The 13265-nt window shown below is 39.8% G+C and overlaps 1 protein-coding gene across 1 annotated transcript; it reads left to right on the forward strand.

The window, feature by feature from the left end:
• Window positions 1-906: 906 nt before the first annotated feature.
• On the forward strand, window positions 907-1629 carry LOC127123536 (uncharacterized). Its single transcript, XM_051053746.1, has 3 exons — window positions 907-1061; window positions 1155-1378; window positions 1472-1629. The coding sequence occupies exons 1-3, from the start codon at window positions 907-909 to the stop codon at window positions 1627-1629; spliced, it is 537 nt and encodes a 178-aa protein (XP_050909703.1).
• Window positions 1630-13265: the final 11636 nt, after the last annotated feature.

The raw sequence follows: 13265 nt of genomic DNA on the forward strand, positions 1-13265 counted from the left end.
TTTCGTAGTTCAAATGATTTTGATGATTTCTTTAAGGATTTATCGTGGTGAGACCTTGAATTGTCATTTAATGTTTTATTTATAAGTTTTGGTGTTTAGGGTGTTACATAATGGTATTATAGCAGGTCGGTTTGTCTGACCAGGTTTCGTAATGTTGTCGAGTCCCTAACTTACAACATGTGCGTGTACAATGTCTATGCATTTTTTTATTTAATTTCTGTTTGATGGTGTGAAGAATGGCTGGAAGAAACGATTGTGTTATTGTTGACGCTTTGGAGTCAGTGGCTCAGGCACGACATGAACAACAGAATCAAGCAGATGATGAGTTTCGTGATTTGGGGAAATTTCAGAGGAATAATATGTTGATGTTCAAGGTCATGTATGATCTGGAGGGTGCTCAAGTGTGGCTTTGAGAGATCGATAAAACTTTCCGAGTAATGGCATGTACTGAAGAACCGAAGGTATTGTTTAGTACTCACATGTTGTTTGAGGAAGCTGATGACTGGTGGGATAATGTTTGCCATAGACTAGAAGTTGTTGGTGCTGAGATCACTTGGGCCGTGTTCCGGGTGCAATTCCTTGAGAAGTACTTTCTTGAAGATGTGTGTAAAGAAGGAAATTGAATTCCTTGAGTTTAAGCAAGGAAACTCGATAGTTGCTGAGTATGCTGCCAAGTTTGAGGAACTTGTGAAGTTCTATCCACACTATGATGGTGTAGTTGTGGAGGGGTTGAAGTGCATTAAGTTTGAAAACAGACTGCGGCCTGAGATTAAGCAGGGTATTGGCTACCAGGAGAATCACAGGTTTCCTACTCGGGTGAACAAGTGTTAGATTTATGATGAGGAATGCATATCTCTTTCTACCCACTACAAGAGCGTTAATAAGAGAAAGGAAAAGAATCAGTATATGGGAAGACCATACAGTGCTCCAACTGATATAGGAAAGCAGAGAGTTGAAGATGAGAAAAAGCATAGTGGGGGAGGTACTATCGCTTATGTCAAGTGCTTCAAGTGTGGCGAGTTCAACCACCATGCTAATGAGTGCAAGGATAGTGTCCTGAGGTGCTTTAAGTGTGGGAAGATAGATAAATGTGTGGTAGATTGCAGGATTGTTGGGACGATTTGTTATAACTATGACGAATAAGGTCATATCAGTACTAATTGTCAGAAGTCGAAGAAGGCACAGTCTGAAGGAAAGGTCTTTGCTTTGACTGGGACAAAGACTGCTATTGCTGGTCGTTTGATTCAAGATACCTGTTTTATAAATGATATCCCACTGATTTCTATTATTGACACAAGTGCAACACATTTGTTTGTTGCACTTGATTGTGCTGAGAGGTTGGGTTTGAAATTGTCTTATATGGATGGGAATATGATTGGTTAGACCCCGACTCTAGGTCTGGTAACCACTTTGTGGGTTTGTTTGAATTGTCCACTTACTATTTATGGTAAGAGTTTTAGGATGGATTTAGTATGTCTACCTTTGAGGAATCTATATGCTATCCTTGGAATGAACTGGTTGGAGTTCATCCATGTTCATATCAACTATTTCGACAAGACAATGTCACTTCTAGAGTTTGATGCAACTGATGAGTTATTCATGTCGGCCAAGAAAGTGGATGAGTTGTGAAGGATACTCCTACAATGTTTATGATATTAGCTTTTATGAAGGCATAAAGAAAAACTATGATTAAAGAGCTACACGTGGTGTGTGATTTTCCGGAAGTATTTCCAGACGACATCAGTGATTTGCCACCAGAGTGCGAAGTCGAGTTTACTATAGACTTAGTACCTGGTACTAGTCTGGTGTCGATGGATTCTTATGGAATGTCTGCTTTAGAGTTGAGTGAACTGAAGAAACAACTGGAAGATCTGCTTGAGAAAAGGTTTGTTCATCTGAGTGTTTCGCTGTGAGGTGCACCGGTGTTACTTGTAAAGAAGAAACATGGTAGTATGAGGTTGTGTGTGGATTATCAACAACTAAATAAAGTGAAGATAAAGAACAAGTATCTACTTTTGAGGATTTGTGATTTCATGGATCAGTTGGTAGGTGCTTGTGTGTTTAGCAAGATTAATCTGCGTTCGGGTTACCATCAGATTCGTGTGAAATCGGAATATATTCTGAAGGTTGATTTTAGAATAAGGTATGGTCATTACGAATATTAAGTAATGTCATTTGGTGTGTCTAGTGCACATGGAGTGTTCATGGAGTACATGAATAGAATATTCCATCCATAATTAGATCAGTTTGTGGTTGTGTTCATCGAACACATCTTGATATATTCGAAGTCTGATGAAGAGTAGGTGGAAGATCTGAGAGTTGTATTGTAGACTTTGAAAGAGAAGCAATTGTACACGAAGTTGTCTAAGTGCGAGTTATGGTTGCGAGAAGTGAGTTTCCTTATTCATGTGATTTATAGCGGTGGTATAGTTATGGATCCATCGAAGATAATTGTTGTGTTACAATGGGAGACTCTGAAGTCTGTAACGGAGATTAGAAGTTTTCTTGGGTTTTTCAAAGTTAACGTTGCCTTTGACTCAATTGACTTGAAAGAGTCAAGCATGTGTTTGGGATGTGAATTGTGAAGAGAGTTTCCCAGAACTCAAGAAAAAGTTGACGTCTGCTCTAATTTTGATTTTTATGAATCCAAGTGAGTCCTTTGTTGTGTATTGTGATGCTTCAAAATATGGGCCTAGGTGGTGTGTTAATACAGAATGGTCAGGTTGTGGCTTACGCTTCTAGGAAGTTGAGGGTTTATGAAAGAATTATCCTACACACGATTTTGAGTTGGAAGTTTTGGTATTCGTGTAGAAAATTTGGAGGCACTATCTATTTGGCTCCATATTTGAGGTGTTTAGTGATCATAAGAGTTTGAAGTATTTATTTGATCATAAGGAGTTGCATACGAGGCAGAGGATATGGCTCGAATTTTTGAAAGATTATGATTTTGGCTTGAGTTAACATCCGGGTAAAACTAACATTGTAGTTGATGCATTGAGTAGGAAGTCTTTTCATATATCACTGTTGATGGTTCGAGAGTTAGAATTGATCGAGAAGTTCAGAGACATGAGTTTGGTATTTAAAGAGACTCTTAATAGTGTGAAGTTGGGTATGCTGAAGTTGACCAATGGTATCCTTGAAGAGATCAGAGAGGGTTAGAAGACCGATATGGGATTGGTTGACCGACTTGTGTTAATCAATCAAGGTAAGAGTAGTGACTTCATAATTGACGAGAACATTGTGATGAGGATCGAGACATGGTTTGTGTACCATGTGTACCTGAGCTTAAGAAAAGTATTCTTGAGGAGGATCATAGAAGTGGTTTGAGTATTCATCTCGGTGCCACTAAAATGTATAAAGACTCGGAGCAATTACTTTTGTAGCCATCAATAAAAAAGGAAGTAATTGAGTTTATATATACTTGTTTGACTTGTCAGAAGTCGAAGATTGAACATCAGAAGTTGTTGGGTCTGATGCAACCATTGAGTATCCCTGAGTGCAAGTGGGATAACATTTCCATGGATTTTGTGACAGGTTTTTCGAGGACGACGAAGGGATGTGATTCCATTTGGGTGATTGTTGAAAGGCTAACTAAATTGCCTCATTTCATACCGATTAAGACCAGTCATCCTTTGTAGAGGTTAGCTGAGATGTATATTGAAAAGATTATTAGTCTACATGGTATTCCTTCGAGCATTGTGTTAGATAGATCTGAGGTTCATGTCGAGCTTTTGGAAGAGTTTGTAAGAAGCGTTGGGTACTAAGCTGAAGTTAAGTTTCGCTTATCACCCGTAGACTAATGGTTAAGCGAAGAGGACTATCTAATCCTTGGAGGATCTGTTAAGGGCCTGTGTGCTAGAACAAGGAGGTTCTTGGGATAATTGAAGGTGAGAAAAACAAGAAAGGGGGGTTTGAATTGTTTTGGAAAATAAGCGCTTTTGCAGAATAAGAACACACAGGATTTTATACTGGTTCGCTTATAACACAAAGCTACTCCAGTCCACCCGGCCAAGGTGATTTCGCCTTCAAAAAGGACTTAATCCACTAATCTTGAAAGATTATTACAACCAACGTCTAAGAGAAAGATCTCTTAGTCCTCCCAAGTATACAGACCGTGCAGAGTCACTTGAGGAACAAAATCAATTTTAACAAAAGGAATTTGTAATCTAAAGTGCTTCTAAGATTAAGCAAATATTACAGCAAGTGGAGCAAGCAAGTGTTTTCACGTATGAGCAACAACTCGTGAAAAACTAAGAGAGAGAGAGTAGAAAATTTCTGTGTGTTCAGGTGTATCTCTCACTGATGTATGCTGTCCTTTATATAGTGGTGAAAGGACCGTTGTAGTGATGGCAGAATATTTGTCTTTGATGAGAGTTTAATGCCATTACTTCTGTGTTTCTTGCCATAACCAATTTGTCTCCTTGAGTAACTTCTTTCCAAATATACTTTCTTTCCATTTGAAGTTGTTGTTTCCGTTACTCTTTCTGGATTTGGAGAACCTTGGTCAGAATCTTCGTTATCTCTGTCAATCTGAGATTGAGTTGAAGTTTCATCAGAGCTTCTAAGAGTCCTGGTCTTTTAGATCATCAGAGTTGATTCCAGATGAGGTTTAGAGCTTCTGGTATTTTGCTGTCCTGTTTCACTCAGAGTCAGATCTTCTAGAGCACGCTTCTTCTTCAGATGCTTCTGATCTTCTGGTACTTTGTATCTGATTCAATTCTGTATCTGATAAAGCGATCAGATTCCTTTATTCTTGTTCAGAGTCCTGCACACTTAGAGAAATTTCGTTAGGGTGCCATTTTTGGTTTCATCCCTTGTTATCATCAAAATCCTGGAATCTATTGTAGAACTCATTTTGTTCTTACAATCTCCCCCTTTTTGATGATGACAAAACAATCTTAATTAATAGATGAAACATTCAGAAATGAGAATTTATCAGATCAGATAGAAGTGGGCTCCCCCTGAGATAAGCCTAGGAGTTCAGAAGTTCTTACCAGAGCTTCCATGCAATGATGTTTCTAGATACTCTTCTGCAAATTTCTGAGTCAAAGAGGGTTAGATAGATTTTTATTGAATAATATGTTTGCAGAGTACTGAAGGATTTAGATATGTTTTCATCAGAGTTGTTTTTATTTCTCCCCCTTTTTGTCAGAATCAAAAAGACTTAGCAAAAAACAAGGAAAGGAAGATATATATTTAGATAAAAGCATAAACAGCAGAAAGCCAAAAAATCAAGCAAAAACAGATAGCAACAAGCAAGAGAAAAAATCCTAGGTGCCTAAGGGTTGGGAGGAGGAGGCATCCTCTAAAGCAGTTGGGTCAGCAGATTTTGGATGTTAGCGTTGACTGTGTCCTGTTGATCCAATCTGGCTCGGACTTCCTTCTGCTCTTTCTGAAGTTCCTCAAGAGTCTTGAGAACTAGAGAGACAAAGGTAGAGGACTCCCCCTGAGTCAGAGCATTCTGTTCTTCAGTGCGGAGAGCTTCAGCTTCAGCAGCGGCTTTTGCTTCAGCTTCAGCAGCAGCAGCGTCAGCTAGGGCTTTGGCTTCAGCTTCCTTAACCCTTTGAATTTCTTCTTGCCTTGCTTTTTCTTCTGCTTCCCTTCTGGCTTGCTCCTCAGCTTCTCTGGCTAAGCGCTCCTTTAGTCTTGCCTCAGCGTCTCTGATGAAGTCGTTTCTGACTTGCTCAGAGAGGTTCTTCAGCTTAAAGGCCTCAGAGGTCATCCAGCCAATAACTTTGTTCCAGTGTGTCCTAACAGAGGAAGGATCATCACTGATGCCAGAGTTGATGGTCAGAGACTTGACCTTGTCAACTGATGCTTCTGCAAACAACATAATTGCTTCCTCTAGGGTTGGCAAGGAGTTTTGTGGTTCAGATGGTAGAGGTGAAGAAGTGGGGGGGCTTAGGTTGAGAGTTTGTGGTTCAGCGGAAGTGTTTGGGTCAGAGGGTTGAACGTCAGATGGTGTTAGATTTGGTTGTTCTGTGGGTGGAGAGGTTACTTCAGGTTCAGGTGGAGATTGTTGGGGTTGTTGTGAGGCAAGGTTCTGAGTCTGAAGTTGGGCTAGAGTGGGAGAAGAGGGGTCAGAGAATTCTGTGTCAGATGAGATGATGAAGTAGGGGGGTGATTCTGGGGAAGAGGATGTAGAGGTGGTTTCATTTAGCTTTTCAGCTTCAGATAAGGGTAAGGTGGTGGTGGCAAGGTTGAATTTTTGTGATGGTTGCTGAGATGTTCTGGTGGTTGAAGGGGAGGTTTCAGATGGAGTGTATATGGGAGTTGGTAGAGGGATAGAAGAAGCAATTTGCTGTGTTTGTGCAGAGGGAGTAGGAGAGACAAACTTACCAGAAGGCTCATGCAGAGGTGCTGGAGGTCTTGATCCGGAGGATTATCCTAGTTTTGCTTTCTTCGCCTGCGATGTCTTCTCAGAGGGACCTCTTTTATGCCTCATGAAGTTCGGAGCCTTATCTGGTAGATCGCTTAAATGGAAGTCTGAGATATCCACTCCTTCGTCCTTCAGACCTTGTAGATAAAAGAGGATTACATCTCGGGGCTCTTCCCTTGAGAACAGATATAGACCATGGGGAATTTTCCTCTGATCTTTTAAAGCATCCCAAGAAGTGTCCAGAGTAGGTCTAATGTTGACCTTATCCAGAATCCCCATGCTCTTCAGATTTTTGGCATTCAGAGGCTTTCCAGTGTCGATTGCCATGTCCTCCATGAGCCTGAGCTTTACCAGATGGTCCACGAGACCACTTTCTATCAGTACATCTGAGATGAGTCTTCCTAGAGGGATGTAAGTTCCGGGCTTCATATGATTTATGGTATCTCGTACGGAGTCTCTGAGGTATTTGAAGAGAAGTGCTGGAAGGCAGAGCTTCAGACCCTTGTGAATGCAGTACATAATACATTTCTGATATGTGTTGATGTAGTCTGAGGAGTTTGACGCTGGGCGATGATGGATGGTACCCAGAATGATCTTCAGCCAAACCCGGAGGTTCTGAAGTAGTTCCTTGTTCTTGGAGGGATTGCCTTCTGCGTTTTGCTTGAAGATTGTTGGATTGATTTCTTGAGATATGTATTTTGCCCTGGGATTGATGTTGTAGATTCTTCTGCCTCCATCTTTCTCCATGCTCAGGAGAGCAGCGATGGACTTTTCAGTTATCACCATCTTGACTCCCAGAACATAAGAGACAATGAAGTGATCATCAGCATCAGCAAATCTCCAGAATTCTTTTACAATATTTGGGTAAACTGGACCATAGAGACGTTGAAAGTAGTTTCCCCAACCTTGTTTGTTGAGTTCTTCAGTGAGGTCTATGCCATTCCTTTTCATATTATCAAAATCCACCAAGGATTCACATAAAACGTCCAGTTTATCAAAGGGAGTTGCAAGATGAATATGAGGCTCACGATCGAGAATGTGAGGCTCCTTGTAGATTGGTGTTGTGGTGACGCCTGTAACTGTTGGGTTACTTGAGCTTTGAACTTGTTCGCTTGAACCCATTTGTTGAGAGAAGTTGTACACAGCTTGTTGTTGAGCATCCATGATGTTGATGAAGAACTGAGATGAAGATGAAGAACTGCTTGCAGAAATTCCTTGAGAGAACTGAGGGTTTAAGGGTGCGTGAGAGTGAGAAATGTGCAATGTGTGAAATGAATGTGTTTAAATACCCAAATTAGGGCGCATGCAAAATGACACACAAATCAGAGTTTAGCACAAAAACCAAGTTAGCACGTTTGGAGGAAAAAATGATTACAACTCATAAATGATGTCTAATCCCAACAGCTAGTACACTGCTCGAGGAGATTTCAAGAGACTGTTCCTTGATTACTGCTAGACAGCTGTCTAGAAGTTCCAAGGTCAGACGCAAGGTACTCCACGTGTTTGCTTTATCTGATCTTCAGGAATACCAAAGGATTGGTTCCTGGAGAATTCTAACTCAGATAACTTCTATCTTGGTAGAAGCATCAGAGTCAGAGGCAGAATCCATTGTGTTTACATCAGAGTCTCATTTTACAACTTCAGAGGCACAAATTATTCAGGGCAGTTTTGAATGTTCAGATTTTCTAAAATAAAAAGGAATCTATCTTCAGCTAAGGGTTTAGTAAAGATATCGGCCCATTGATGATCTGTATCAATGAATTTCAATGTTACTACCCCTTTCTGAACATAGTCTCTGATAAAATAATGTTTTATTTCAATGTGCTTAGCTCTGGAGTGTAAAATGGGATTCTTACTTAAACAAATGGCAGCAGTGTTATCACAAAAGATAGGAATGTTACTCTCGAAGATTTGCAGATCCTCTAACTGATTCTTCATCCAGAGCATCTGAGTAGTGCACAGTGATGCTGAGATGTATTCTGGTTCTGCCGTGGAGAGGGCTATGGTTGATTGTCTTTTGCTGGCCCAGGATATCAGATTGTTTCCCAAGAGATGACAATTCCCAGATGTGCTTTTTCGTTCCAATCTATCTCCTGCGTAATCTGCATCACAATAACCAGAAAGTCTATACTCTGATGTTTTCTCATACATCAGGCCCAGGTTAGGAGTTCCTTTCAGATATTTGAAAATTCTCTTAACTGCTGTTAAGTGAGTTTCTCTAGGATCTGATTGAAATCTGGCACAGAGACAAACACTAAAGAGAATATCAGGTCGAGTAGCAGTCAGATAGAGAAGGGAGCCTATCATACCACGATAGAGCTTCTGACAAACCTTTTTACTGACTTCTTCCTTTTCAAGAATGCAGGTTGGATGCATGGGAGTCTTTGCAGAGTTGCATTCAGCTATATCAAATTTCTTCAGAACGTCTTTTATGTATTTGCTTTGATGAACATACATGACTTCTGAAGTTTGGTTGATTTGAATTCCTAGAAAGAACTTTAGTTCTTGCATTAAGCTCATTTCAAATTCTGCTTGCATTAGCTCAAAGAATTCTTGACATACAGAGGCGTTAGCTGAACTAAAAATAATATCATCAACGTATATCTGGCATATCATGAGATCATTGTTAAGGTTTTTACAGAAGAGTGTGGAGTCAACTTTCCCCCTGATAAAATTATGTTCCAGAAGAAAATTACTTAATCGTTCATACCAAGCTCTGGGAGCTTGTTTAAGTCCATATAAGGATTTTTTAAGTTTAAAAACATGTTCTGGATAATTTGGACTTTCAAAACCTGGAGGTTGGTTGACATGCACTTCTTCTGATATATAACCATTGAGGAATGCACTCTTGACATCCATTTGATACAGTTTGATAGAATGATTTATAGCGAATGATACAAGTAAGCGAATAGATTCTAACCTGGCGACTGGAGCAAAGGTTTCATTATAGTCAATACCTTCTTGTTGACTGTAAGCTTGAGCCACCAGTCGAGCTTTGTTTCTGACGACTTCTCCTTTCTCATTCAGCTTGTTTCTGAACACCCATCTGGTTCCGATAACGTGAGTGCCTCTGGGCTTAGGAACAAGATCCCAGACGTCGTTCTTCGTGAATTGATCTAGCTCTTCTTGCGTGGCTAGAACCCAGTCGTTATCTTGAAGTTCCTCATCACAGGACGAAGGCTCGATCAGAGATACTAGTCCCAGAGGAGTTTCTTCAGAGGTCTTGAAGGTAGACCTAGTTCGGACATGTTCTTCCTTATTTCCCAGAATCAACTCTTCAGATATGTTGAGGCGACTTTTACCTTTCTTTGGGATTACTAGGGAGTTAGTTCCTTCAGGAGTTTGAATGGTAGTTACTTCTGGAGCTTCAATCTTCTTGTCCGATCCTGCAAGAGTGATCTCCAAATCTGCAAAATTCTCAACTAGCTTTGACTTTTCAGGGTCAAGCTTATCATTAAATCTGACATGAATTGATTCTTCCACAATTTTGGTTTCTGTATTGTATACTCTGTAGCCTTTAGAGCATTCTGAGTATCCTAACATAATACCTTTTTGTGCTTGGGAATCAAACTTGTTCAGATGTTCCTTAGTATTTAAGATAAAGCAAGAACATCCAAAAGGATGAAAATATGAAATGTTTGGTTTCCTTCCTTTACACAGTTCATAGGGAGTCTTTTCCAGGATAGGTCTTATGGAGATTCTATTCTGAATGTAACACGCTGTATTTACAGCTTCGGCCCAAAAGTGCCTAGCCACATTTGTTTCATTGATCATAGTTCTGGCCATCTCTTGGAGTGTCCTATTCTTCCTCTCTACAACTCCATTTTGTTGTGGAGTTCTAGGGCAGGAGAAATCATGGGATATTCCATTAGAGTCAAATAATTCCTCAAAAAATTTGTTTTCAAATTCCCCACCATGATCACTTCTGACTCTTACAATTTTGGAGTCAAATTCTTTTTGCACTTTGGAACAGAAGCTAGTGAATACAGAGTGAGACTCGCTCTTGTGCTTTAGGAATTTCACCCATGTCCAACGACTGAAATCATCAACAATGATTAGTCCATACTTCTTTCCATTGACTGATGTTGTTTTCACAGGACCAAATAAATCAATGTGAAGAAGTTCCAGAGGCTTAGAGGTAGAAACAGTATTTTTCTTTTTGAAAGATGCTTTTGAAAATTTTCCTCTCTGACATGCTTCACACAAAGCATCTGAAGAAAACTTCAGCTTAGGTAGGCCTCTGACTAACTCGAGTTTATTTAGCTGAGATAATTTCCTCATGCTAATGTGGCCCAAGCGTCTATGCCATACCCAATGCTCTTCGTGAACGGACATCAGACATTTCACATTTTGTTCTTTTAAATCAGAAAGGTTTATTTTATAAATATTGTTTTTCCTCTTGCCTGTGAATAGGACAGAACCATTGTTTTGATTTATGGCTTTACATGTTTTTTGATTAAAGATTACATCATAACCGTTATCACTTAATTGACTTATGGATAACAGGTTATGCATTAATCCTTCTACATAAAGGACATCAGATATAGAGGGAAGAGTACCATTACCAATAGTTCCGGAGCCTCTGATCCTTCCTTTCTGATCTCCTCCGAAGCCTACGAATCCAGCATCTTTAAGTTCCAGGCGTTGGAACATAGACTTTCTTCCCGTCATGTGTCGCGAGCATCCAGAGTCCAGGTACCGTGACTGGTGTTTGAACTTTGCTGCATAAGATATCTGCAACATAAACAATCTTATCTTTTGGTACCCAGAGTCTTTTGGGTCCTTTATGATTAATTTTCCCAGAGTTTCTTATCACTTTAGGTTTTCTAGCATTATCAAATTTTTGCTCTTGTGTGTGTGTGTAGTGATATGAGAATGGAGATTTAGGTTGGTCACTAGTAGAAGTTTTATCTTCCTTAGGATCATACCCAATTCCTTTTCTATTGTTCTGACTGACTCCATAAATCATGGATGCCATTACACTCCTTCCTATCCCATTTTCAGAAACTTTTGAAAGGTTTTTTCGTATTTATAAATTATCGTGTTTGAAGTCTGTGGAGCTTGAGATAACGCTTCTTCCAGTTTTAAACAATTTTTCTTTGCTGCGTCTCTTAGTAATGTCAAAACTTTGTTTTCATCTTTGAGTTCTAGAATCGTTGTCTCAAGTTTGCCACATTCTTCAAATTTTGCTTCAAGACAGCCTTTTATTGCTTTAAATTTTTGTTTTAGTTTCTAATATAAGCTAAGAGTTTCAGACAAACATGATTCTAGGTCAGATCGAGAGAGTTCAGAAAATACCTCTTCTGATTCAGATTCTTCATCTGAGGTGTTCTTGGATGTGGTAGCCATGAACGCCACATTAGCCTGTTCATCAGAGTCAGATTCTGATGAGTCAGATTCGCTATCATCCCAGGTAGCCATCAATCCCTTTTTGGTTCTGAGGGAATTTTTCTTGAAGCTTTCTTTTCTGGAACTGTCTTTCTTTAACTTGGGGCACTCATTTCTGTAGTGACCTGTTTCTTTACATTCATAGCAAGTAACATCTTTGTTAGTTTTACCTTTTGAGGTTGATTCTTATCGATCCCCTTTGGGTCTTGGTCTCCTGAAGTTATTATTCCTCTTTTTCCAGAGTTGTTTTACTCTTCTGGTCAGGAGGGATAATTCTTCTTCATCATCAGAATCTTCCTGTTCAGAGTCATCAGCATCTTCTGTTTCGGCCTGGAAGGCTTTGTTTCTGTCAGACTTGCGCCTTTCAGATCTGGACTTTAATGATACAAATTTGTTCTTCTTCTGAGGCTCATCTTCCTCCAGTTCTATCTCATGACTTCTGAGTGAACTAACAAGCTCTTCGAGGCTGATGTTGTTCAGATCCTTTGAAAGCTTTAAGGCAGTGACCATGGGTCTCCACTTCTTTGGCAAGCTTCTGACTATCTTTTTGACATGGTCTGCAGTTGTGTATCCTTTGTCTAGTACTTTGAGACCTGTAATAAGAGTTTGGAATCTAGAGAACATTACCTCTACAGCTTCGTCATCCTCCAGTTTGAAGGCTTCATATTTCTGGATTAGAGCCAGAGCCTTTGTTTCTTTGACCTGAGAGTTTCCTTCATGAGTCATCCTCAGGGAGTCGAGTATATCTTTAGTTGTTTCCCTGTTGGTGATTTTTTCATACTCGTTGTAAGATATGGCATTGAGAAGTATCGTTCTGGCTTTGTGATGATTCTTGAAATCGCGCTTCTGATCATCTGTCCTCTTACTTCTGGGAACTTCAACTCCAACATCTGTTACAGGAGGTTTGTATCCATCTGTGACAATGTCCCAGAGATCAGCGTCATAGCCTAGAAAGAAACTTTCAATTCTATCTTTCCAGTAATCGAATTTCTCTCCATCAAAGACAGGAGGCTTAGCATTGTAACTGTCTCTTTCATTTGTGTGGGCCATAGTTTTTCTCGTTCTGGATCTCTCTACACGGTTAAGTGTTTGATTATAAAATCAATAACAGAGTCGAAGCTCTGATACCAATTGAAGGTGAGAAAAACAAGAAAGGGGGGTTTGAATTGTTTTGGAAAATAAGCGCTTTTGCAGAATAAGAACACACAGGATTTTATACTGGTTCGCTTATAACACAAAGCTACTCCAGTCCACCCGGCCAAGGTGATTTCGCCTTCAAAAAGGACTTAATCCACTAATCTTGAAAGATTATTACAACCAACGTCTAAGAGAAAGATCTCTTAGTCCTCCCAAGTATACAGATTGCGCAGAGTCACTTGAGGAACAAAATCAATTTTAACAAAAGGAATTTGTAATCTAAAGTGCTTCTAAGATTAAGCAAATATTACAGCAAGTGGAGCAAGCAAGTGTTTTCACGAATGAGCAACAACTCGTGAAA

The sequence above is a fragment of the Lathyrus oleraceus genome, chromosome 2, assembly GCF_024323335.1.
Source record: "Lathyrus oleraceus cultivar Zhongwan6 chromosome 2, CAAS_Psat_ZW6_1.0, whole genome shotgun sequence".
NCBI classification, from domain to species: Eukaryota; Viridiplantae; Streptophyta; class Magnoliopsida; order Fabales; family Fabaceae; genus Lathyrus; species Lathyrus oleraceus.